Source organism: Camelus ferus, chromosome 6 (assembly GCF_009834535.1).
Source record: "Camelus ferus isolate YT-003-E chromosome 6, BCGSAC_Cfer_1.0, whole genome shotgun sequence".
NCBI classification, from domain to species: Eukaryota; Metazoa; Chordata; class Mammalia; order Artiodactyla; family Camelidae; genus Camelus; species Camelus ferus.
The window spans coordinates 21,678,640-21,703,402 of record NC_045701.1 but is presented as its reverse complement, the minus strand read 5'-3'; the positions used below and the strand labels follow the sequence as shown (position 1 = coordinate 21,703,402).

Sequence of the window (24,763 nt, the reverse complement as noted above, 5' to 3'; positions counted from 1 at the left end):
CTTCAGGTCACTCCCTCAGCCTAGCACCTTTTCCTCCTTCCTCAGGAGGCTGGGTCAACCAGCATCTCCAGAAACTTCTGGCTGGGCTCCAGACCCGCAAGTGGAGCATCCCTTCCAGACCTGGGGTGTCAGGACACCACAGGGGAGAGGCAAGTCCCAGGAGCAGTGGCAGGAAGCTAGTTCCCCTGAGGCTGAGGGCAGGGGGCAGAGTAGGGCGGAGCTAGGAAGTCCCTGTGGCCCAGGTTCAGCCCAGCCTGGTTTCTAGCCCTTGTCCTCATTTCAGGGCTGTTGGAAAGGATGAGCCTCTCTCTAAGCACGGGGCGGGTTATCTCCCGGCCAATCTATTCATTCATCCAACAAATATTTATTGCATGTCTACCATGTCCCAAACAGAGAGCCAGATGAGTGAAGCAGGCCTGATTCTCACCTGAGGAAGCTTCTGTCTAGCGTACCATCTGCCTTCCTCTCCATGTCCCTCAGCCAATGGAGCGCATCAGTGTCTGAGAATCTGGGATGTTACATTGCAGGCCTGGAGTGCTGGGGTGGGTATCGGACTCAGAACAGACCCTCTGGATTTTCACGGTAATGGGCCAACAATAATATTGTAAGCAAATATTGTCCAAATAACTAATTTTGTCTGGAGCCAGTGGTGGCAGGTAGGTGAGCTTTGGGAAGTTAAAAGAAATAGGAGTATGTCTCAAGAACTACTGATGCATCTGGACCAATCTCCCTTCAAGATGCCTCTGCCTCTCCGACCTGGCCTTCTCCAACTCTGGGGGCTCTCCCCGGGCCCTACTCTGCCATTGGTCTTTTTCTCTCTGATTGCTTTTTTCATAAACCTTCTACACATTGAAAATATGTGTGAGTGTTTAAAATTTATTGTGTTTTTAATTTTTCTATTCTAGCTCATAATTTAAAAAATTAAGCTTTATATGTTTTCAAAACAGAAACTCAACCTAAATTTTTTGATGCATAAATAAGGCCCGTTAATGATATTTTATTTTTGTGGGTTAGTTTATCTCCATGGAAAAAAATCTTTCTCTAAACTCCAGGGGTGACCTCCTCCTGAACCACCAGCTTTTACAGGAGAACGCCATCTGGACCCCATGTCCAGAGTTTCAGGTATCCTGTTCTGCTACCAGGAGTTCATGTGAAATCTCCCCTTCTCTTTCCACCCAGCACTGAATCATCTGAATGTGACAGCTTTCCTGTGAACACGCAACAAACCAACAACTCCCCACCCAGGGGAAGGACCATGAGGCAATGATCTGCTTGCTGGGGTTCAGGAGGGGTGTGGACTACACTTAGCCAACCCATCCCTTCCTGCAGCTGAGAAAGCAGCACCCAAGGCTCCCCTCCAAGTATCGAGAAGCCTTCCTTCCCTCTGCTCCACAGAGGGGCTGAAATGAGCTGAAACTGAGCGCTGCCCCTCATCACACTTCCCAGCAACAGCTACAGAAAATACCTTGTCTTATGTAACAGGAGTTAAAATATATATGTAAATATGCATTTACCGTTTTGACCCTTCCTCCTGTTCATCGTCCTTTCTTTGGCCAACGGCACACGAGAAAAGGAGCCTCCTACTGTTGTAGGTCTCAGAGTCAGCTCTCCAGAGACAAGGCTTGAAGGCTGAACATGGCGAGGAAAATGAAGGGGTTGGTAAATGTCAAGAGTTGCAGGTCACGAGCCAAGCTTTGAGCTGTGAGTCCTGGGTTAGAGAGAGAACACTAAGCAGACGTGCCCATCCAATGTAAGATGAACGGAGACAGGCCCTGTGCAGCCGGGAGGGGAGCAGGGAGAGCACAAGAGGGCAGGGGTTCACGTGTCTTAGCCCCTGCCGCAGGCTCAAACCCTGCCAGCGCATTTCACACTAACAAATCATTTGGGTGAAATCATCTTACTGCGGGCTTGGTCCTCTCTGCATAGGTGGATCACGGGAAAACTCATGTTCCTGAGAGAAGCACCTGTCCCACACGGTGATGCCCATGGTAGTTGTTAGAAATGACTGAGGAAGACCTTAGGTAGGGCAGGTGCCAGCAATGGTGCCCCCCATTCTTCCTAGGGCCCCCTGTGGTATGGAAGGGATCCAGAAGCCTTGCTAAGCTCAAACTGAGGGTGAAGAAGAGAGCTAGGCTGAGAGCCAGGGGCCTGAATGGGACTGCCATGGAGCTGTGGGGTGGCCAGCCTGAGCCAAGGGATGGACAGGGTGTGGATGAGGGCCAGAGTGTTCTCAGCCCCCGAGGGAGCTGCGGTGGGTCCAGTCAGCTGGGGGCCCGGCCCTGACCCGGCCTGCATACAATAGAACGGCTGTCCCTCCAGCTGTGGTTTTAGTTCAGGTGCCCAAAGGCCAGGCCACGGAGACCCCAGAAAACCCCAAGTAGATGAGACGCTATGTCCCCCTCAGGCTGTCGCTTAGCTGCCATCTTGACTGTAAGGATGGGGGTAGGGAGATCTCTGAAAAAAGCATTTCCCAAAGGAATAAAGTTTACCCAAAACTAAGCCTGGAGTTAGTTTACAATAGGTGGCAAATTTCAGTTCCTCTCAGAACTGGGCAACCTCCCCCTCACACAACCTTCCAGAGGTTTGGGACCTGGGAAACAAGATGATGTGAGTTAGAAAAGTGAAGAGAAATCTAAATAGAACTCCTGGAGAAGGGTTCACAGAGGAGCCTCCTCATTTGGAGACTTGGGATTTGGGCTGGTACTTAACTGATGTGCCTTCATCAGATGCATGTGTTACATGGGGAGCAAGAGATTTATTTTGGGGGGTGGGGGAGGTGGTAACTAGATTTATTTATTCATTTATTTTTAGAGGAGCTCCTGGGGATTGAACTCAGGACCTTGTGCATGTTAAGCACACACTCTACTACTTGAGCTACAACCTCCCCTCTAAGAGTTTCTGTTTTGAGAATGAAGAATGACTGCATGCTTAGTCATTCATGGCTATGATCCAATAGAAGAAGAAGAAGATGCAGAAGAGAAGGGAAATTTTCTGGACCCATGTCCTTAAGCAGGGGAGAGAAGATGGGACCTAGTGGGCAAGTGAGTGGGTTGGCTTTTGAGAGTGATGGACGATTGACTTCTAGATACAGAAGGGAAGGCTCAGGACACAGTGTGGTTGTAGATGGTTGGTGCTAGAGCTTGGGGAAGTTCTTTTTTTTTAAGTTATTTTCTAATTGCTTCTATTTCTCAGTGAAATAGGAATCAAGGTCATTGGCTGAGAGTTTGGAGGAACTTTTAGAGGTTTATGGATAGCGGACAAAGTATGACCAAGTTATTTGAGTGGCAGAGAGGATGGACTAGGGACACAGATCAGGCCTCTGGACAACACAAGGGCCCACTTGAGGCTGTTGCCAAGTTAATATAACAAAGCAAGAGATGGGCAGGTGGATTAAGAGTGGGTGTCAGCGAATGGTTGTAAAGATGGGCCATAGAACAGACGATGTTCTCATTATTCCTGGAAAAGCAATGCACCCCTAGAATTCTCAGATGGGGACCCCAGGAGTTTCCAGTTCCAAACATGAAGGCCAGCCTGTACCCAGCCTGGAAGCCTCGTCTTACCAGCTGAGTGGCAGGCTTCTGTGGCCTGCTCCTAACCTCCTCTTCTTCCCCCTAGACAGGTGTCCAGGGCCTTTTCGACGTCTCCTGATGCTATTCTGTTTTTCCACTTAATGTTCCAGGAAAATACTTTGATCACTTGTTGTACCTGTGGGACCACAGCACCATGTTGTGGACCTCCAGGCTGATACAGGCGGTGGTTAGGGGAGGAAGGAGGCAGCCGAGACTCTGAGGGCCACAATCTGACCCTCCAAGGGCTGGAAATTTAACCCAGTCTGCGTTGGGCACAGCCACAAGCCTCCCAGGGCTGGAGTTTCCCAGCCCTTCCAGCCCTGGGCAACCTCTCAGCGCCCAGGGAGGGAGCGCAGAGCTCACCCCATCTAAGTCTCTCCTGTACATCCATGGTTGGTTTGAGAGGAGCCGACAATTAAACTCTTCCTCAGGCCTTTGTGGAATCCTGCTGTGACCTGACAATAGTCACATGAATTCTCATTCCTGAGCAGAATGGACTTGAAGTGCAGGACAGAGGGTCAGACCAGGAGTGGGGGCAGCAAGGGTCAGGGCTGCCCGGCCTGAGTGGGGAACTCCAGCCCAGGATGGAATGTGGCCCTGAGGCACCACAGCATGGCCTCAGGACACACCCTTCCCACTTCCCATTCCCACATCCCACGTCTGCACAGGAGCGTGGCTGCCCTCCACCCCAGGTGGCACATGGGAGGAGTTTGGGACAGATTCTCTCACGACCCTTCTCAGTGCGCTCCCTCCAGGGAAGCCCATAAGGATGGGCCTGTGTTAGTTCAGGTCCTCCAAGAAGAGGCTTCATTTGTGCAAGAGACTTATTGAGAGAAACACCTGTGAATGAAAACAGGGAGCAGGAATAGGAGGGAGAGCCTTCAGATAGTAATGCCGTTGGAACACCTGTAAAAGGAGATGGAGGAGGATGAGGGATGAGGAAGACAGAGCCTCAGTCTGCAGCACAGTTCCAAGAAGATTCCAGCCTGGCTGATGGGGAGTCCTGGCACCAAAGTTGCCCAGTAGAGGAACCCCACATCCCTCAGGGATGGGCCAGCCCTAGTACCCCAGCGTGTCAGTCATCGGCCGTGTTGGCATGAACACAGTGGTGGTCACAGAGGGTTGTCAGGGCTGTCAGTGACCTGTGCCCCCTGTAGCTCATTCTCTCTTTTTTAAATTTTTTAAACTGAACTATAGTTGATTTACAATGTTGTGTTAGTTTCTAGTGTACAGCATACTGATGCAGTTATACATTTATGCATGTTCTTTTCTTTTGTAGGTTATTACAAGCTATTGCATGTAGTTCCCTGTGCTGTACTGTAGGACCTTGTCATTTATCTATTCTGTACATAGTAGTTTGTATCTGCTGATCCCAAACTCCCATTTTATCCCTCCCCCCTTTCCCCGCTGGTAACCATAAGTTTTCTATGTCTGTGATTCTCTTTCTGTTCTGTGAGTGCCTTCTCCGCCAGCTCTGCAAGGGCCACTTACAGACTGAGATACAGGGAGAGGAGGCAGGAACCTCCAGTATGACGGTGACTGGGGGTCCTCTGCCGGAAGAGCCACCTGAGTCGAGCTGACCCTCCCTGGCTGGTGAACCAGGACTAAGCGGAGGTTTGGGCGGGGTTGTCAAAAAACGGGTGGCCCTGCACCACAGGCAAGCAGTTTTCTCCCTGCACCAGTCCACCTAACAAACAGGCTCCAGTACAATTCTGCATGCCCAGCCTGCTCTTTAGCTGCTGTTTTCCCCACCCATCCCATTCCTGCAGCCTTGGGCTCCTCCCAGCCCATAGAGGGTAATTCCACCTGCTAATGGGTGATGTCCTCTGGGGCAGCTGGAAATGTCAGGACCTCAGGCTGGCACAAGCTCTGGTGGCAAATCCTTGGCCATACTGTCCCTCAATGAAAGGGGATCTTGGGTCCCGGGACCCCACACTGCCTCTCACTCCTGGATTCCCTGGAGTCAGTGTGACCCCACAGCAGGTCTTCTCTGGGAATTACGACGGGAAGCTGCTTGTCTAGATGCAGCTCAGGACTAGATTTCCAGAATCAAGGCTCCACAAGCCAGGCATAGTCAGGCAATGAGAGGAGCCTCAAGATAGTGGCCCTGTCACATGTAAGCCTATATGGGACATCAGGGGAAACCTGAGAAGGCAGCCTGCCTGCAGTAGTTCTTGCTCAGAGGAAGGCACAGATCAGGAAAGTGGGGTGACAAAGTATCTAGGGCAAAGGGCATAGGGGCTTCTACTGAACATGAAACCCTGCAGGTGCCCCTGGGGGCCACTTGCCAGCCTGGTGAGGGCAGGGAGAGGGGCTTGTGTGGATGCTGCGGCCTCAGTTGTTGATCCTAGCAGGTAATGCAAGAATGTTGCAGCTGAGGAAGGCCAGATGGTCTCTTAAGCCTGTACTCCCCCTTCCTTCACCCACAGCACGCCCGCGCAGTGACAGCGTTGACTTGGCACACTGGGGTAAGTGGACCAGCCTGCAGGGAGTTGGAGGAGAGTGGCCAAGAGGGATCCAAATGCCCCAGGCCCTTCCAGCCACCTTGAGGGCTGAGGAACTCTGTCTCTTATTCAGGGATATCAGGGAACAGTAGCCACTGGCTGGTAAGCCCTGCCCCTCCCCCTCCTGCCTGGGTTCCAGCTCTACTCCAAGCCCAGATCTTGACAAAGACACCTGCTCCCTGGGTGTTGGCAGCAATAATCCCACAGGAATTGGGCCTTGAATCTGCCCAGCCCAGCAAGGCAGGGATCTGTGAGATCAGGGTCCCACCCTCTGGGTAGCTCCCACCCCAAGGGCTTTTTCCTCAACTCCTGGAGGTCAGCCAGCACCACCAAAGCACATGCATGTACACACAGGGTGCACACGAAGGTGGAACACCTCCTCCTAGGCCAGGAGGAGGGAGGGAGATGAGAAAGAACCATGGGGCAAAGACAAGGAGTGAGTCCTGTCCAAGGTACCCAGAAGGCCAGGTCTTCCCCTAGTCTAGGGGAAGCTTGGGGCCAGGGGACAGGTCACCCTGGCCAGCATCCCCAGCCAGCCCTACCCCCAGCAATGTGGCAGCAACAAGCTCAGGTCTGAACCAGGTTGCTCTGAATGCACCTGGCAGGACACAGGGAATGGTGAGGACCAAATCATGCAGGAGCAGCCAAGAGGCCACTTCTCTGCAGCTCAGAGAAGTCAGTACCCTATGTAACAGAACAGCCAGCAGTTACTGAGAGCCACCGGGCTCAGGATGTCACCTCGTCTCAGGTCACGCTCACAACACCCTGTGAGTGACCTCTGAGAGCCTTAGTGAGGCCAGCAGCCCTCAGATCAAGAGGCTCCTCACCTTGCATGTGTCAGAGTCAACTGGTTTCATGGAAGAGTGAACATTCATTCAGACTGATGGTACACTTGGGGACTAAAAAGCACACTGGTGATCAAAAAACTCAGATATTATTAATAGAATAAAATTTTATGCAACAATAATACCTAACATTTTTTATTAAAATATACAATTGCTAATTTAACCAAAATTATTTCTTAAAAAGACAAGTTCAGAAAATTTACTATACAACTGAAAATTGTTCATTTTAAATATTGGGGAGTGATTTCAGCCTGCCCTCTGTCTTTCATCTAGAAACTGGAATTCTCCTTTGTAACATTTTACTCACTCTATCCCCAATGCCAAACCCATTAGATTAAAGATGGAAAAGATATAAACGTAGATTAATAAATTCTAACATCACTTCAAGGCTCTGCCCAGTCTCTGGAACTGCAAGCCCTTCCGCCTCCCTCCCAAGTCCCACACCGCCACCTGAAGGCCGACATTGCCATTGCATGGCCAGTGACGTGACCAGGAGCCATCACAGCCCACAGCTGGTATGGAACCCTCTCTGAGATAAGATGACAACCAAGAATTATCAAATATATAAAGAAGGCACATCCCATAAGGAGAGGCAACAAAGGAAATCATTTCCTACCCCAAGGACACAAAAAAAGGCAATAAAATCTGAGTAAATGTAAGTTTGAACCAAGAATTCTACCCTCATCCAGACTACTATTCATAAGTGAGGGCAAGAAAAAGACAATTCCAGACACAGAAGGACTCAGAATATTTACATCCCACAGATCCTCTACTATAGAACTGTTTAATTGTGCACTCTAATAGCAACAACAAAAAGAGCCCCCAAAAGAAGACAGGAGGTCAAAAGATAAAGGCCATAAAAGACTTACAAAACCAGCTAATCGGCCAGCCCATCTCAAGAGCAACTGTCCCTGCTGAGGAGGCAGGAGAGGACCAAGCTGCTCACACTCTGGGCTGGCTGAAAGCACCGGCCCTTTTGAGGCCCAGCTCCCTCAGCTCTCCTGGCTCATGTCCAGCTGGAGGCTGTGGGTCCCAGGCCAGGCTGGGGGCACAGGCTGGGATCTAGACACCTTCCTCCCACTAGGAGCCAGACCTAGAGTCTTCTTCCCAGAGTCAGGACGGGTGAGACTTCGTCACATTGGTGTCCCCAGTTAGAAGACGAACTGTGACTTTGGGCCTGGAGACCATGCGTGTGTGTGTGTGTGTGTGTGTGAGAGAGAGAGAGAGAGAGAGAGAGAGAGAGAGAGAGAGGGGGAGGGGGAGGGGGAGGGGGAGGGAGAGGGAGAGGGAGAGAGAGAGAGATTGCCCGGATCATCGGATACGTCTGTGAAAGAGGCAGGAACCCAGGAGCTCCCAGCCAGGCTCCCTCTACCACTGCCCATCCCTGGCCAGCTGACAGGTGCTTGTGGGCCCGCCCTGACCGGGAACACGCACACACATGCAGGCTCCCATTCACTCCGCACCCTCTAGACACACCCATTGAGCTTGTGGGAATGGTGAGACTATTTGTGCAAGGTGGCAGCTGTACTCCTGACCAGAGAATGTGGCCCAAGTTTAAAGAGTGAAGATGAGTAACTACCACAAGACCCACCAGCTGGAGCCCAGCCAGCACGGGATATCGTCCTGCAGCCTTCAGGAGGCTGAGCAGAGACGGGTGGTGGGGGCGGGCAGGGGAGGCCAGAGGCAAAGGGGAGTTAGCAGGCAGGACGATGGAGTTAGTGACCCAGACTGGCAATCCACGCGATCCCCCTTTATTCCCGATAGCCCAGCACTGCATCCAGGAGCTGGGGAGGGGAGGGGTGGTCAGGGCTGGGGCCATCTGCAGGAAGTGGGGGTTGGGTGGATGCATCTAGGCTTCTGGTCTCAGTTTAAGGACAGTAACCTGCACCTCAGCTCTCACAGCACCCATTCTCTGGAGGGGCCCCTGAGGTCCCTCTGTGTTTGGGGTGGGCCCTGAGGCTAGACTGTTCCCTCCACACACTCCAATGTCAAATGAGCCCTGCTCACTTCTGTCCCACACCCTCAAGAGCCCCTGGGGAGACATACCACCCCATCTCCTCCCAGAAACACGTGTGAGAAGGCTCCTGCCCCAAGTCCAGCCTCTACCTGGTAGATTTCCAGGGCCAGGGGGATCTCGAGGCAGGTGCCAACAGTATGGGAAGCAGAAACCCTACAGGATCCACCACTCCTCCCTCCACCAAGCCCTGGTCTGGAGCCCATGGTCCGTCCTTTCTGTCACAGTCCTCCAACTCCAGCCTGGGTCAGCCTCCAGCCCTGTCCGCCCCCTGCCGCCGGTGTAGAGCCAGCTGGAGGGCCTGCCTCACAGTCTCCACATTGTTCAGAACATTGTATCGACTCAGGGCCACCAGCCGCTCGAACTCCTGGGGCTCATAGGTGAAGTTCATCATGCCATAGGGGGTGTCTGGCCCGTTGATGACAAAGTTCCCACAGGCCTTCTCCTCAGCTGTTTGTCGCTCCACACCTGTTGGGGGAAATGGAGGGGGCCAGGGTAGGGCACTCTGGCTAGGAGCTGCGAGCCAAGAAGCCCACCTTCCCTAGAACATCTGGCTGGTTCCACGGGTTCTGCTTGGGCCCACATCTCAGCTGTCTCACCCACCAGGAGGAGCCGGGCCAGTGCCAATGCTGAGCCCAGGGAGCAGTAGCCAGCCAGGAGGCACACTTCGGTAAACTGTCCAGGGGACTCAGTCACAAAACAGCACCCCATCACCACCCCAGGGCTCACCTGGGGCCAGGTGTGTGCGGAAAGTCCGGTTGACCAGCGGGAAGTGCAGCACGATGGGTGAGCGCGGGTCCTCGGCCTCAGCGAACAGGTAGCACTCGCAGGGTTCCTTCAAGTCCTCAGGGAGCACCTCAATCCTGGGGAAGGAGATGCCACGGTCCAAGCAGTATTTCTCTGTCATCTGCAAGACCTGAGCAGGGACCAGACCTTTGAGCTTCTGACCCTGCCTGACCCCGCCTGGACTCACGCAGGCCCAGGCTTCACTGCCAGTTCTGCCTCCCCCCAGCTGAGCAACTTCAGTCAACACAAACAGGGCCAACAGGTGGGTGGTGGAACCTCCTCATCACCCCACAAGGTTTGAGGGAGCTGCTGGTAGAGACTCCATGAGGGGACCCTGATGATTCTGTTGTTACCATAGTAACGAAGGGACAGCAGCCCTAGACCCAGACCCAGACAGGAGCAAGGAATCCTATCAGGAACCGCGGGGCCCAGAACAGGAGTGAGACTCCTGGGGACTCTCTTTGGTGTCTCTCCTGACTCTCACTCTCTCCCGTAACCTCAGCAATCCTCCTCCTTCAGCTGCGGAGACCAGTGCTGCTAACAATGTCCACAAGGCGCCTCGCCTGCAGATTAGAACCCAGGCTCTCCTGGAAGGGTGACCCCCAACTGCGCAGCCGGCCACCTCAGCAAAGGCCCTCTCCGCACCTTACCTCAAAGGGGGCATCCAGGGAGCAGTCGAAGGACAGAACGAGGTCCACGGCTCTCTGTGGCAGCAGGCTCAGTGGGAATGGAGAGTTGATGGCAAAGCCTGCATCCACCAGGTACAGGTAGTCCCTCATGGGAGTGAGCTGGTTGGGCAAGGCGTCCAGGTGCGTGTCTGCACAGAGGAATGCTTGCTGTTTCCAACAACCCTCTTCTCCTCGCACTGGAAATGCCTCTCCCAGTAGAGCTCTCTCCTCCTCCCTTTCTCTCTGACAGCCACGGGGTCTCCCACCCCAGCGCCCCCACCACCTGGCCCTGCCTTCCAGCACAGCCATCACAGCCCTTCTCCAACCAGCCCCTGGGCAGCAGGACCCCTCCCACCCCCCACGTCAAAGGGCAGCACTGACACCAGTGAGTCAGAGGCACAGACAGCAGGGGAGACCTCCCCCCAGAGCAGCAGCCACCTTTCCAGGCCACGAACTCCCTGCCAGCCACATAGTCCTTGTGCATGCAGAGGCCCCGGGTAAAGTTCAAGTTCTTGGCGGAGGTAAAGCGGGAGGTGAATATGTCCAGCACAGCCTGGGAGAAGGGCCCCAGGGGGGTGAAGAGCCTTGTTCGCAGCCTCGCGGGGTCGTGTAGCTGGAGATTCTGGCAGTCGTCTAGATGAGGGTGGGACAGTGAACCACAGCGAGAAGTGGCGCCCTCCTTTGTCCAGCGGCCCATGTGGCTCAGAGGAGCCCTCTCCGGCTCCCCCTACCCCTGCCCTGACATCTCTCCTCCTCCTCCATCCCACCTCCCTGGCCTCTGACCACTGCTTCCCAGAATTCTTTTCAAATGACATTTTCTTTCATGTTTCCCACATTTTGAGAGTTACCTATGACATTGCCTGTGCCAAACAGTATCCCCTGCCCTTAAAGTTGCATATACAACTTCCAAACAGAATTTCACCCATTAAACACCTGCTGAGCAGTTACTATGCACTGTGCCAGGCACGAGGGATGCAGAGGTGAGGAGGGCCCGGCCCAGGCCCACTGGGCTCACAGCCTACTTAGAGGAGAGTCACATACAGAGATAATAAATGGTAACAGTGCCCTGAGGTGAGGATAACACGGGATGTGTGTGAGGTTCTATGGGACCTTGGTGGTCAGACCCTTGACTGGCCTGGAGGGTTGGACCAGAACAAAGATGCCCCCTGACAGAATGATGTCTGTGCTGAACTTCAAGAATTCAGCAAAAGTTACCCAGGGAAAAAATGTGGGAAAGGTACTCTACAGAGCGGGGAGCCCATGGGCCACTTAAGGAGCAGGCTGAAGGGGAGCGCTGAGGTGGGCGGACACAGTATCCACCAGACACCCACCGGCCCTAGTCTGAGTTGACTTAATTGGAGCCCAAGTAGAGAATTAAAGGTGGATGCACTTATCACAGAGCACTTACAACTCCCACTAGGTTTTCTGACCTGCACCCTCACTCCGCATCAAACCCTCCAACCACAGGGCCTCTCTGCAGATCTCTGGGCATCCAGAGACCCTAAGCTAGAACTCATTTTCTCAAGACTTCTCTGAACCCAATGGGACATCCAAGTCCTTCACCGTCCCCTCCTTCCTCCATGCGTCTGCCAGGACCTTATTGCTGGAAAGAGGTGTTGGGGAGGGGGAAGGGAGCAGGGTCTCTGACCTCACCTGTGATGTTTATGCTGCCTCTGTGCCAGTTGAGGAAGCCGAAGCCCCAGCCAGCGGTCTTCAGGAAGATCTCATCTAGGCTGGTGGCAAAGGCGCTGCCCCACATACCTAAGGAGAAAGGCAAGGCCCCCGGCCCTCACACCTCCTCCACCCCATATCAGGGCCTGGCCCGGCCCCTGCCCTGTCCCCAGCCCTCCAGCCTAGACTCACCCTGCAGGTAGCAGATCCGGGGCTCCGGCCAGTGCTGCAGCAGTCGCCCCATGAAGAACTCTGAGCCAAAGAGCTCAGTGGGAACGTAAGCACCATACTTGGGGAAGCCGACCTCATAGGGGGTGAACTCGCACCACTCTGGGGGCCCAAAGTGAAGGGAATGTCACCAGGGGCTTCCCACCAGGACCTCGTGTTTGCCCCCAGCCCTTGGGCTTGAGCAGGAGTCTGCCTGGACAAGAGCAGGAGGCAGCAAGCACCCTGTGCTCCAAGGCTCCCACTTGACAGCCCTGGCCTCCTACACCCTCCCACCAACCATCGCCTCCACCTCCTTCCTAGGTCCCCACACCCAGGCACCTGCAAAGTCTTCCCCACTGACGTTGGTGCGGACGTTGATGCTGGCATAGATGGGATAAGGGTTCTGGCCCTGGCTGATCGCCTCCTGCTGGTCAGACAGCTTGGCAGGATTTTCCTGGTCAGGAAAGAAGGGAGGCCATTTGGCCTTTTGGGAGGTCCAGCACCTGTGGGGTGTGGCCTGCCCATGAGATTTTGTTGCTAAGGCCAGCACTCTAGACACACCTGGCTAAGGGACAGGCTTTAGGCTGCAGCAGAGGTGAAGCCACTGTGGGGTTTGTGCAATTTCAGACACACTGGGAACACCCTCCCTGCTTCCCTCCCTTTCAAGAAAGCATATCAGAACCCAAGGGGTCAGAGTGACATTTTTAAAGGAATAACCGAAAAGCCAGTCTACTTTCTTAAAAAAATTAATCACTAGAAAACATGTCTTCTTTTCTTAGAAATGAGAAATCATAGCCTCACACCAGTGGGCCAGGCCCCACAGGCTCCCAGGGCTGAGAGCCCCACTCAGCTCTGAATCTCCCAGCTAATGCTGGGCCTGCAGCCAGGAGAAACCACCAGGTGGCGTGAATCGTGCCCACTTGGTCAATGCGCGGGAGTGGCCTTCTGCCTTAACTACAGGTTAGAAGCATTTGGGACACTTTCAAAACATACGTACTAGAGCTTAACTCCTGACCAAACAAAATCAATAACTCTGGAAGTGAGGCCCAGGCACGGGTGTTTTTGGAAATTCTAATACACAGACAGACCTGAGAGCTGAAGACCGACCTCTCCCTCCCCAGGGGTTAGGAGCCAGGGAAGATGAAGCATCAGCCCATCCAGAGATCTCACCCATTCCCCTCAGGGAGCTCAGACCTGACGGATAGCTTTGCGCATCTCAGACCTTAGCCTTGTGGCTAAAGCAGGACTAAGTGCTGATGGGGAAGGGTGAAAAGGAGCCAAGTTTATCTACTACCTGCTCTTCTCTTACCTCCTGGTACAAGAAATATTCAATGAGAAGGCCCCAGAGGTCGATGAGTGAAACGCTTTGGCCACTGCTTTCCCGGATTCCCAGTTCCTGGGCATAATACTGTAGGCGCTCCGTGGATATTGCCCCCATCTTACTGCTGCAGACCCGAGCCTGGGCGCTTTCAGTGGGGCCCTTCAAGGGCACCTGGGACCAGGCTGGGTCCTTATAGAGTGTGGAGATGCACCTGGGCCCAGACGGAATTAGGGACAGGGGAGCCCGGCAAGGGGAGAGAGGGATGAATGTGTCTGTGAGTGCCCTCTCCTCCCCCATCACTTGAACCCACTGGCCCGCACCACCCACTCAGGAGGCCCTGGGGACTCAGTCCCTTCCTGCCCCTCCCCACCTGATCACCAGGCCACACCTCTGCCCCTTCAGGGCTCTCTTTTATTCTGCCCTGCCCCACCTCACTTACCAGGTGGACCCAGAGACCCCGCTCAGGTAGGTCACAGTGTCCAGGAGGCCGAGCTCCTGTAGTCCTGCCAGGCTGCCATACAGGGAAGACATGGCTCTGGTTCCACCTCCTGAACCCAGCACAGCCACCACAGGCACCTGGGCACAATAATCATGATGACAACATCTATCGCCACTGTCATTTGTATATTACTGCTTATCACTTCAGACATGGATCTAAGAGCCCTACATGTATTATCTCATTGAATCCTCAAAGCAACCCATTGACATCCCCATTTCACAGATGAGGAAACTGAGGAATGGGAAGGTTAGATAATGTGCTCACCATCATGCAGTTAGTAAGTGATTGGCTATCAAACTGAGGCAGGAGGGCCTCAGAGATGGCTCTTAACCGTGATACCAAGAAATTATGTGCCTGGGAGACATACTAGATTTACCCAGAACAGCTAAAGCAGAGTTTCTCAACCTTGGCATTACTGGTTTTTTGGACCAGATAACTCCTTGTTGTGAGGAACTATCCTGTGTTCCATAGGATGATTAGCAGCATCCCTGGTCTTCACCCAGAAGATGCCAGTAGCATCCCTCTCCCCTCCCCCAGTTGTGACAATGTCTCTAGATATTGACACATGTTCCCTAGGTGGGTAGGAGGATAAAATTGCCTCCAGCTGAGAACCACAGAACCAAAGTGACAGAAACCAGGATCGGAGGTGCTTGATGGGACCAGACCGAAGCTTCTTGGCTGCTCAGCTTTTCCACAAAAGTTCGGCTCATTCCACGCTAGACTGTTGGTTCCTTTCCCTGTCATGCCTTTCTTCTCCTATCTTGAAAAAAATGCTCCCTGGCCAGTGCCCAGCAAGGGCATTGTCCCTTCAGAGGGCTGGAGGAGACAGAATTCCTTGTAGGCAGGTCTGTGCCCTCTCTATCCTCCCCCCACAGAGTGGAGACTGGGCACAGAGCAGGCATTACCAAACCAACAGTCTAGGCTCACTCAGCTTGTCAGCGCTGGGCACAGGCTCTGTCTCCTGAGCGCACTTGCAGCCAGGAGGAAGCCACCAGCTTGTTCCCGATTTCCCAGAGGTCTCTCCCTTAGCACTGCCTTTCCTCCTGCCTCCTAGCCACAGGCTCCGATGGAGCCTCCACTTCCAAATTCCTTTGTCTATTGTTATGGCCTGAATTATGTTCCCCCCACCCCAAATCCATGTGTTGAAGCCCCAATGTCACTGTATTTGGAGAAAGGCCTCTAAGGAAGTAATACAGGTTCTGAGAGGTCACAGTGGTGGGGCCTTACTCCCAGAGTCTGGTGCACTTGTAAGAAGAGGAAGACAGAGTGATTCCATCAATCCCCTGCACGTGCACAGAGGAGAGGCCACGTAAGGACACAGCAAGAAGGTGGCAGCCTCCTCAGAAACCAATCCTGATGGCACTTTGATCTTGAACTTCCAGACTCCAGGTGAGAAAATAAACATCTGTTGTTTAAGCCATGCAGTCTGCAGTGTTCTGCTACGGCAGCCTGAGCAGATGAATACAACTTCCCTGGCCAGAGCTGTTCTCGCTACATACGGGGTCCTGACTCTCCCAACTGTGCCCATCAGCTCAGGTGAACAGGCCTGCCCCCTTCCTCCTCTGGTCCCCACACTTCCTCAAGGCTTCCTGTCACCTCCCAGTCACAGAGTGCTCTCAAGGGAAGGGGTGGAATTTGGTCCCAGTGACTAGAGTCTGGCTCCTCCGTTCCATTTCCATACCTGGGTGCTGTCGGGAGCCTGGCTCAATCCCAGCACCTGCTGTAGGGCCCTGGACACGATCTGCTTCCTCTTGTCCAGAAACTCCTGTTCCCCATCACAGAGGTCAAAGCCAAGACGCAGGTCAAGGTCCCCAGAGCTGCCGCAGGTGGGGTGGGGGTTGGGTACTGGGTGACTATTCAGTAGAGGAGAGCCTCTGGCCAAACCCATTTTTCAGAGGAGCAGACCCACAATCTGAAAGACCCACCCTTAGAAAGATCCCATGGGAACCAGACCGCCCCAACCCCCAGCTGAGCCTAGCGGACAGAAGAGCCCCCACACTTCCTCACCTCATTTCTGCCTTCACATTCACAGCCACCTCCTGGCCCTGGAAGAGACCACCGCCCATCCCCGAGAGCACTGAGTGGGATTCTTGCACCTGCAGCCCAGGTTGCTCAGGTAACTCTGGCCCAGATGTGGACGCCATGACTGAGCTCCAGGCTGGCCTGATCTTGACCCCCTCGCGAGCCCCTTCTCCCAGACACAGAGCAAGCAGGGGTCCCTTAGGTGCCCAGACAGAGCCTTACCTCGCCCAGGGCTACCAAGTGCTGCTGTTCCCGGCCTAGGGCCAGAGAGGACAGCAGGATGTGCCCCTTGCCCAGCTGGCTGGTCTGGGCCTCCAGCCCAGCACTTGGGCCACTCTGCAGAGAAGAAAACACGAGTGGAGGAAAAGGAGCCTCGGCGGTAGCCCTGGAGTGAGCGCTCCTCCAGGCTGGACTGATTCTGTCCTCTGCCCCTTTCTGGGCTCTGCCACTCACCTGCAGGACCATGAGCTTCTCTCTCAGCTCCACATCCAGCCTGGAGCTGAGCACTGGGTTCACGTGGAAGGTAGACGTTGCTGGGAGGCCTGAATCCACGGGAGGCCGCAGGGGCAAGAGCTGTGGCTTCTCATAGGCCCCGGGCACCGCCAGCCGAATCTGCCTGGAGCCTGGGAGCAGAGGGCGCAGGTGAAAGCCAGCGGGGGTGGGGTGGGGGGCGCGGTGCGTGGCTTCTGACAGTAACACCCCACGCAGCAATTCCCTCTTCCTTCCCCTTGGAAATGCCAGCTCATCACCCTGCTCACTCTGTGGCACTGTGTCCTACAGCAAAGGTTTCATGAAGGACACTTGGGGTCCCATAATCTGCCCTGGTAGAACGGGGAGCCTGGGGGAGTGGGGACACACAGCGCCTTGGAAAAGGCCCTGCCCAGGGCGTATTGGGTTGATGATTTTGAGATTATTATATTAAGTATATAAAATAGAATTCTAGAATTATCATATTATAATGATCATATATTATTACATTAATTACCAGTTTTCAACTGGTGGTTCCCTCCTCTTGCCCCATTCAAGCCCCATGCTCATTGCCTTGGGGGAGGTTGTGGCCAGAGAGAAAGCAGAGGCTGCACGTTGTTCTGGCCTGTTTCCAAAGCGTAAGACCTTGGGTAACATAGAGGGTCTGCAGAGGAGGTAAAAGAAGTGGGTTTATGGTGCGGAGAGGATAGATAGGTGTCTGGGAGAAGCAGGGGAGGGCCAGCCCTGACTAGGTGAGTCCAGGCTGTAGGGAGGCAGAGTGAGGCCTGTGGGCCCAGGAGCAGGAAGGCCCCCCTGTTTTTAACAGCTTTCTGGGGAGCAGGCAAGACCCCAGAAAGTGCCACACGTGACACCCAGGCAGAGGGGATCCCAGATGGACCCACAAAAGAGCCCCAGACCCCAAAAGCCTCAGGAGCAGAGGTCCAAATGGAATCTCTCTCCCTGCACGTCCTCCCTGGCACTAGATGAGATGGGGGCCTTGACATGACCTGGGGGGAGGGAATGAGAGAAAATAAGGAAAGTGATACTTCTTTCAGACCAGTTTATGGACTGGTATGTGCTGTTCACAGTCAGAAATAACAGAATCTGTGGTGGGGAGAGCAAACGGGCCCCAGGTGTTGCAGACCTGGGTCTGGTCCAGGCTGTGGACTGAGAATGCCGCCTGCCACATCAGTCAACAAAGGATGCTGTGGCCATCAAGCCATCAGCCACAACAACCGCCCCTGAGGGGACTCAGGATGGGAAAAAACAGGATGCTGGCCCTAGATGGCTCAGGTGCATTTCAAACGAATGATTTCAATGAGCCCAGACTCTTGCATCTTCCTATACTGAGAAAAGCACTCAATGCATTAATTTGATGTCTGGTTTTCTTTAATAAGAGTAATCTTTTGATGTTCTGACCACCTGGTTTTTGTTGCAAAACTCCTATATATCCTAGCTCCTACCCTCTCTCTTTGGAGCAGTCCCTCAGGGCGATCTGAGAGACTTACCTTCCCGGGCTAGAAATCCTCAGAAAGTCATCGGAATAAAATACGATTCACAACTTTTAGATTGTGCTCTACCACTTACTGGCTGTGTGACCTTAAGCAAGTTTCTTTTTTGAGCCTCAGTCTCGTAAATTAAAAGAGGATAATGGTGGCACATACTTTATGAGGTTGTTATGAGGATTAGAAAACAAAATGTGAAGGAAAAGCCCAGCTGGGCTAATGAGCTAAGTCACAAATCTAAGTGTAACAAGTGTCGGTTTACTGATCTAAGTTCTGCTGGGCTAACTCATAAATCTGAAGTTTAGTGTGAGTTTACTGGGCTAACAAGCTAACTCGTAAATCCAAGCTCAACAAGTGTCAGTAACGTGATCTGTTCCAAATTGATAAGCTCCAGTGTACTGATTCCTTGCTTTTTGTTGTTTGAACCTTATTGGCTAATAGCCCCATACTTGTAATTAACCCTATAAAACCTCATGTGCACGTCTTGGAGGTGCTCAGAGCTTTGGAGCAGAAGCCCCTCTGAGCCCGCCAGCGTAATAAATCTGAGTACTCCAACCTTCCGAGTGGTGCTTGTTTCTTGGCTGGCCTGTCATTTCCATAACAAAAACACTGTAAAATGCATACCACAGCGCCTGACTCATATGAGTGCATGGTGCTACCTGGGCAGAACTCAGCCCGTAGGCTCAGACTCTCCATGTCGGAGGGGACCTTAGCTGTTACACAGCCTCTGATCCCCTCCCACATGTGGACCCCCGCCTGAGTGGCTGCCCTCTGTGGCTGAGTGCGATCGCCCCGTTCTTCACTTCTGGAATTCTTACTCTTTGCCAGGTGACCTTGGTTCCTCCCAATAAAGAGGCCGGCCATGTTCCTTGCCCTCCAACTTAGGGTCAGACTTGTGATGTTTTGGCTAGCCAAATGTTAGTGAGTGGTCACAGTGTGACCAAAGGCTTGAAAAGAACTTGCTCATTTGGGCTTGCTCTCTCATGCCTCTTCTGATCCCTTAAGAACGTGCCCAGGCTAGTCCGCTGGTAACAGGAGGTACATGAGGGACACAGGGAGCAGAGCCAGGTCCCCCCACCAAGCCCAGCCTAGATTGGCCAAGCCCCAGCTGACCACCAGATGTGTCTGCCACTGAGATTTTGTGGGTGCTTTTGTTCAGCAGAGGTTGAACTGATACAGCCTCCGTGTGGGGCCAACTAGGGTCCTTCAAAGTCCAACAATCCCCAGTCCTGGGCTCTCAGATGTCTGCCTGTGATCCCTCAACAGATAAAGTACATTCTTTACTAGGCGTGTTTCCCCTAACAAAGCAATAGCCCTAGGTAATGCCTAATCTCACAATAGCTCAGGCTTGTTTCAGCCCACCTTGTCAGAGTCATAAATCACCCATTCACAGACCCACAACTTCTTACCTTACCTACCACAGATCAGAGAATTGTGCGCATGCACAGCACCCGACCTATTGTGTTCACCAACCCCTTACCCATAAAAGACCTCAACTGACCCTCAGGGCTCAAACAGGCACCTCTTGTCTATGTGGCCCTCAGCTGTCTATGGCAGTGTACCTACTAAACTTCTTTTAACCCCTCTTTTGTTTTCATCCTTTGTCTTTGGTAAATTCTTTACCTGCTGTGACACCAGCCCGCTGTGTCCCCTGACACTCTATGCCTGAATACTTCCAGGGACAGAAATTCAGTACTTCCAGAGGCAATACATTTTTTCCCTGGTCAAATTTAAGCAGTGAAAAAGTAAGCACTTTCTGCCCCAGACTCATCTTCTTGCAGCAGCCCCCAGCCTCCCAGGAGAGAAGGCAAGACCCAAGGCCACTGACCAGACTCACCATACTCTTGATGTGGGGCTGTCCCATGTCCCCCGAGGGTGCCCTGGATTCTCAGGCAGGGCTGAGCCTGAGGAAAGCATAGACCTGTGGGAGCCAGTCCACGGGCCCTGAACCAGGATGGATGGAGGGAGGTGGGGGGGAGGGGTATTTGGGGCAGGACTGAGCTAACAACCTTCCCAGGGCTGGTGCCTTATGAGCAGGGGTCTTCTCTTGCAGCCCCCCTCCCAGGACTCGGAGGAAATGGCTCCTGGTGGGAAAGGAGGGGGAGGTGACGGGCCTGACAGCGGCTCCTTAGCAGTCTCAGAAGCCAGGGGCCCAAGTGAGCAGTGTGCAGCACACAGGTGGGAAGTCTAGCTTCTGGGCTGTCCCGTCAGGTGGGAGGCAGCTTCCTGCTCCTTCGTCCCTGGAGAGGTCTCCCCAGCACATCTCCCCTCGGAGGAGGGACTGAGTGTCCTCCAGAGGCAAGTGGGCATGTCAGGCTCTACCATGGACTTCTTACCACACCCAGCCCTGAGCAGCCCGAGCTGGCCTTCTCTACTTACCACCAGGACCCCATTGGTGATGACCTCAGACGCGGGCACCTGGCTGCAAAGGATGAGGGGCTCCTTTGGACATGGGACACCTGAACCCCTGGAGATGCCTTTTACTAAAATAATGTAACCAAAGCAGCTGGAGGAGCCTGGGGAGTATGGCAGGGCCTGGGGCTTGGGATCGGCCTTGGCCAGCCCTCAAATGGGCATCAAGATCAGAACATCCCCTCTTAGGCCAGGCCAGCACAGGACCTGGTGACTGACAGCCGGGAGCTGCTGGGGAGTCTAAGAGTAAACAGGAGGGCATCAGCTCCACCTGGACTCACCTGTTCTTCAAAACAAATTCCACCTGCAGCTCTTGTGAATCCTGGAGGGAGGGAGCAAGGGAGCACCAGTTTTCAAAGAGCTTCCACAGCCTCGGGACCATCCCTGCCCCCCTAGCCCTGCTCAGCCCCAGGGACTAGAAGGGGAGACCATTGTTGTGGCTACTCATGGGCACAGGACGGGGTAGTGGTATCGCCACACACACAGCGCTCAGCCCTCAAGGTCAGGTTTCACTGAAGGAAACATCTGTGGGGTCAGTGCTGCAGGATGGAGGAGGGTCTGTTTCGGAGGCCCGGCCTGTGCTGACCAGGAGCTCCTGCCTCGGTGGCCTGGGCCTCTTCCTCAAGCTGGGCTCGTTGCCGGCACAGGTGGGAGGGCTCACCTGGCTGAGTGGAAAGGTGTGTCTGTAGGGTTGACCAGGCTGGAGGCTACTCAGGTCAAACAGCAGCAAGGAGAGCTGGTTGCTGTCCAGGACGTCCTTGTCATAAAGGGTGAGCTCCAGGACGTTCTGGGGACAGGGCAGGAGCAGGGAGCCTGAGGCCGGGCAGGAGGGCGGGCACCCTAGGGGAGCCCTATCCCTCGCTGGCTCTCACCTTCACAGCGCCGTGGATCCGGTAGTTGAAGGTCTCATTCCACTCGGGGTCACTGCAGTTGGCCACCACCCTCGTCTGGGCAGGGCTAGGGGACGCCGTGGGCAGCCACAGTTGCACGTAGCAGTCAGCTTTGGACACTGTAGTTGGGATGGGGAGGGGTCCTCAGCCTCTAGCTCTTCTTGCTGACAAGGTTGCCTGGGGGAGGCTGGGGCTGGATGGGAAGGGGGGAAGGGGCTGCCAAAGAGCAGGGTGGGCTGGGGAGTTGGGGGAGTGCCAATGTCCTCCATCTCCTCAGCTACACCTCCCATTCAACTGAACGGAGCTCCTGCAGCAGCCAGTTGAAAAGCTCATGTAGCAGCACAGACCATTGAGTGATTCCCGGAAAAGGCCTGATTCAGGAAACAAGCTCCCACCCAGTGTGAGCACTGGCATGGAAACTCCTAGAGAGCAGCTGGTGACTTTTGGCAACAGCAGGCCTCGCCCCGCCCGCCCACCCAGGCTGGCGCCGCTCCACTTGCCCGACTTAGGGAGGAGTCCGTGGTCTGCACGCTCCCCTCCCTTCTAGCTCCCGCCTGCCCGCCCGGGGCTGTGGCCCAGGCTCCCTCAGCAGAGAGGCCTCCCTCGGCCCCACTCCAAATACACATGCCCACTTGAGGCCAGCCTCTGCTGAGCTCTGAGGGGGCCCCAGGGAAAAGAGGGGAGAAGGTGTGGAATTGGGGGTCACTCACACAGGTCTGCCCCCCGGATATTTCTGGCCCTCAGCACCTTCACCTGGAGGTCATAGTATGGGTGGGTCTCCCACTGAAAGGACAGAACTCCGGGGACTCAGTTCCAGGAAGCGGCTGTGGGGCCTGACCTCCCTGCTGTGGTGCCCACCTCAGGCTTCCCCCATCCCATCACAGAGCGGCAGTCTGGCCCAGGTTGCTGGTGTCACTGTGCCAGGAACCTGGGAGGCCTTGGCGGAGCAAGTGCTGGGAGTTCAGCATGTTGGTGATGAACCTGACCTTGGAATCAGTCAGGCTGGGTTCAAATCTAAGCTCCACTGTGGACTAGCTGAATGGTCCTGGGCAGGTTACTTGATTTCCCTGTGCTGTAGTTTCCCAATCTAGAAAGGGGGGGTTAGGATGACAGTCTCATGGGGTCGTGGTGAGTTTTAAATGAGAAGTCGTACAAAGTGCCTGGCGTAAGTGCTTAACACATGCGGCCATTTTTACTAATTATGTTTATCATGCACCACAGACTTGCTGCTCCCCTTGGGCTACAGTCCTACCGCTATTGCTTGAGAGCAGAAGTGACAGCAGCAGTAATGTGTTTAAAGAGGTTAAGTATTAAAAGAAAACCTTGTTTCTATAAATATTTTGTAGTTTTCCCCCAATAAAATTTTTTTGGAAAAAAAAAAAGACCTGTGATGGGCCCCACCCACGGGCCCCCGCCCAGGAGTGGGCAGCAGGTGAAGGGAAAGCAAGAGTCACCCAGCTGGTACTGGTCTGATGAGTCGCTAGGGAGACTGCAGCTTGGGCTCAGGAGAACAGCCAACTGCAGCCTCCTGGGAGTGCGGCTCTCTCCTCAAAGTCCCAGCCAGTGCCTTATTCCTCCCACCCTGTCAACCACCCACCCTCACTCAGCAGCCAGGCTCTGGCCTTCTGGGCAAAACCCAACCACCTGCAAGTGTCACATGACCTTGCCCTCCACTTCCTAACCAAGAGTGATTATGTAAGATTATTATTACTAAATGGCCAAGCTCTCTAATTGAACCTCCACCAGGTTATCTGGAACAAATTGGTCCCGGCCCAGATCCAAACATATTCCCGGGGCTGGCCTGCCTCCACAGGGGACGCTGCTCCCATGACTCCTGCTGTCCACACCCCCACGGAAGATCAGGTACTTTACCCGCCACTGCCTCCACTGAAGTCCTCTCTTCTCTCTCTTCCGCAGCAGCACTGAACCCAGGAGGGGCACCCCCTTGCCTGCCAGCCACCTTGGCCAGAGCGCCCAGAGCATGGCCAGGCAGCCCAGCTCCCAGGAGGAAGTCCTGCTTGTGGGCGTTCCAGAACCACCCTGCACTCCTTTGATTACATTCACTGCTGGCTCAGGTCTGACAGGTAGTGCTGGGGTGGAGAGGGTGGAGCTGGCTGTTCTGCTGGCGCTGGAGGTGGGGTTTGATGTGCTCTGGGAAGTGACTAGAGCCCCATTTTCTCAAGCAAGAGGCACTTCAGATTCTTTCCAAGAGGATGAGGAACCAGCATCCTGGTTCCCAAACCCAGCCCCTGGCTATCATTGGGCTGCTTACAGAATATAGATGCCAGATGATTTGATTCAGTGGGTGTGGGTAGAACTCAGGTGTTCATTATTGCAAACAAGCCTTTCAGATGATATTGACCCAGATGGTCCAGAAAGTGCTGCCTAAGGGGCTAGTCTCCCCTAGCTAGCTAAACAGCCTAAACCAGTGCCTTTCAAGTCTCATCTTTGAAAGAATAGGAAACTAACACAACGGCTTCCTTGATGCTAAAGCTGCTGATTCATTCGGACTTAAAATTCTTGCACCCTGTTTTACTTTTTTCTTTGACAAACCCCCATCTCTGCTTCAGTTGCTTAACTACTTTTGTGCTAAACAGCCTCCAACCTTTCCATCACATTCTCCACTCCCTATACATTCTTTACCCAGAATAGCTTATCCTTTAACCCAGAGCTGTATTCCAGAAAGGTGGTCACGGGCTGATAGCCTCAGAAAAATGAACAGACCCTCTGAAGTTTCTCTGTGACTCCAAGTGGATTCATCAATATTAAGAAGAATGCAGCAGCTGGAAAACACCTCGATTGCTGTCATCTTTCTGTTCCATCTGGTTTTTCTATAAAACCTCAGGGCACCAACCCCAAGATGGAGTCAGTCTAAGGCATTAGCCTGTTGACTCCCCTTTGCCTGGCAAAGCAGTAAGGCTGTCCTTTTCTAATTCTCCCAAAATTCTGTCTCCGAGTCTCAATTTGGCCATTGGGAATTTGGCCATGGAAATTTCTGGTTCCCTACAGTTTCATCTGGACTCCGAGGTGTTCCTAATCTCTCACAGCCTCCCTCGTTTGTTCTCCAAATACTGAGAGGCTGCCATGTGTCAGACACTGCCCTAGGACCTGGGTCTAAAGGTGAGGAGGGCCCAACCATATCTTAAAGAAATTCAGACTCGTAACTCCCTGTGGCTTCTGCCGAGGCCCCCTTCCTGAACCAGCAGAAATACCTCAATGGTCCAGGAGCAGAAGTAGGGATGTGGTCAGATGGTATCAATAAAGGTAGGTAAAACCCAGCCTGCCTGTCTTAAGCTACTAGAGAAAGGCTTCAGAGTCCCTTTTGATCATTGTAAGCCTCAGGCTGCAGACGGGGTGTGACCTCCCCTTTTCTGTGATCCAC

The 24,763-nt window shown here is 53.7% G+C and overlaps 1 protein-coding gene across 3 annotated transcripts; it reads right to left on the bottom strand.

The window, feature by feature from the left end:
- Positions 1 to 7,024: 7,024 nt before the first annotated feature.
- On the bottom strand, positions 7,025 to 23,457 carry PLA2G4F (phospholipase A2 group IVF). 3 transcript variants are annotated; one of them, XM_006178855.3, is made up of 20 exons: positions 23,254 to 23,455; positions 22,092 to 22,164; positions 21,364 to 21,500; positions 21,153 to 21,278; positions 20,773 to 20,813; positions 20,459 to 20,501; positions 19,917 to 19,983; positions 16,560 to 16,729; positions 16,329 to 16,442; positions 16,092 to 16,129; positions 15,766 to 15,901; positions 14,025 to 14,161; positions 13,574 to 13,796; positions 12,604 to 12,718; positions 12,250 to 12,387; positions 12,040 to 12,147; positions 10,825 to 11,019; positions 10,369 to 10,535; positions 9,662 to 9,848; positions 7,025 to 9,400 (listed from the first exon to the last, which is right to left on the bottom strand). In XM_006178855.3, the coding sequence occupies exons 1-20, from the start codon at positions 23,362 to 23,364 to the stop codon at positions 9,180 to 9,182; spliced, it is 2,547 nt and encodes an 848-aa protein (XP_006178917.1). In that variant the 5' UTR covers positions 23,365 to 23,455; the 3' UTR covers positions 7,025 to 9,179. The 3 variants fall into 3 exon arrangements, with proteins under 3 accessions (XP_006178917.1, XP_032337322.1, XP_032337321.1); XM_032481431.1 differs by lacking the exon at positions 10,825 to 11,019 and having other exon boundaries at positions 23,254 to 23,457; XM_032481430.1 differs by lacking the exon at positions 21,153 to 21,278.
- Positions 23,458 to 24,763: the final 1,306 nt, after the last annotated feature.

Bases quoted from the DNA above. Each gene is read 5' to 3' on its own strand.
- PLA2G4F (XM_006178855.3), bottom strand. From the start codon at position 23,364: ATGCTCTGGGCGCTCTGGCCAAGGTGGCTGGCAGGCAAGGGGGTGCCC. The intron at 11,020-12,039 runs GTGAGGTCAGAG...ACCCTCATCTAG, and splicing joins AGGCAGCATAAACATCACAG to ACGACTGCCAGAATCTCCAG. The intron at 9,401-9,661 runs GTGAGCCCTGGG...TTCCCCCAACAG, and splicing joins CCGCACACACCTGGCCCCAG to GTGTGGAGCGACAAACAGCT.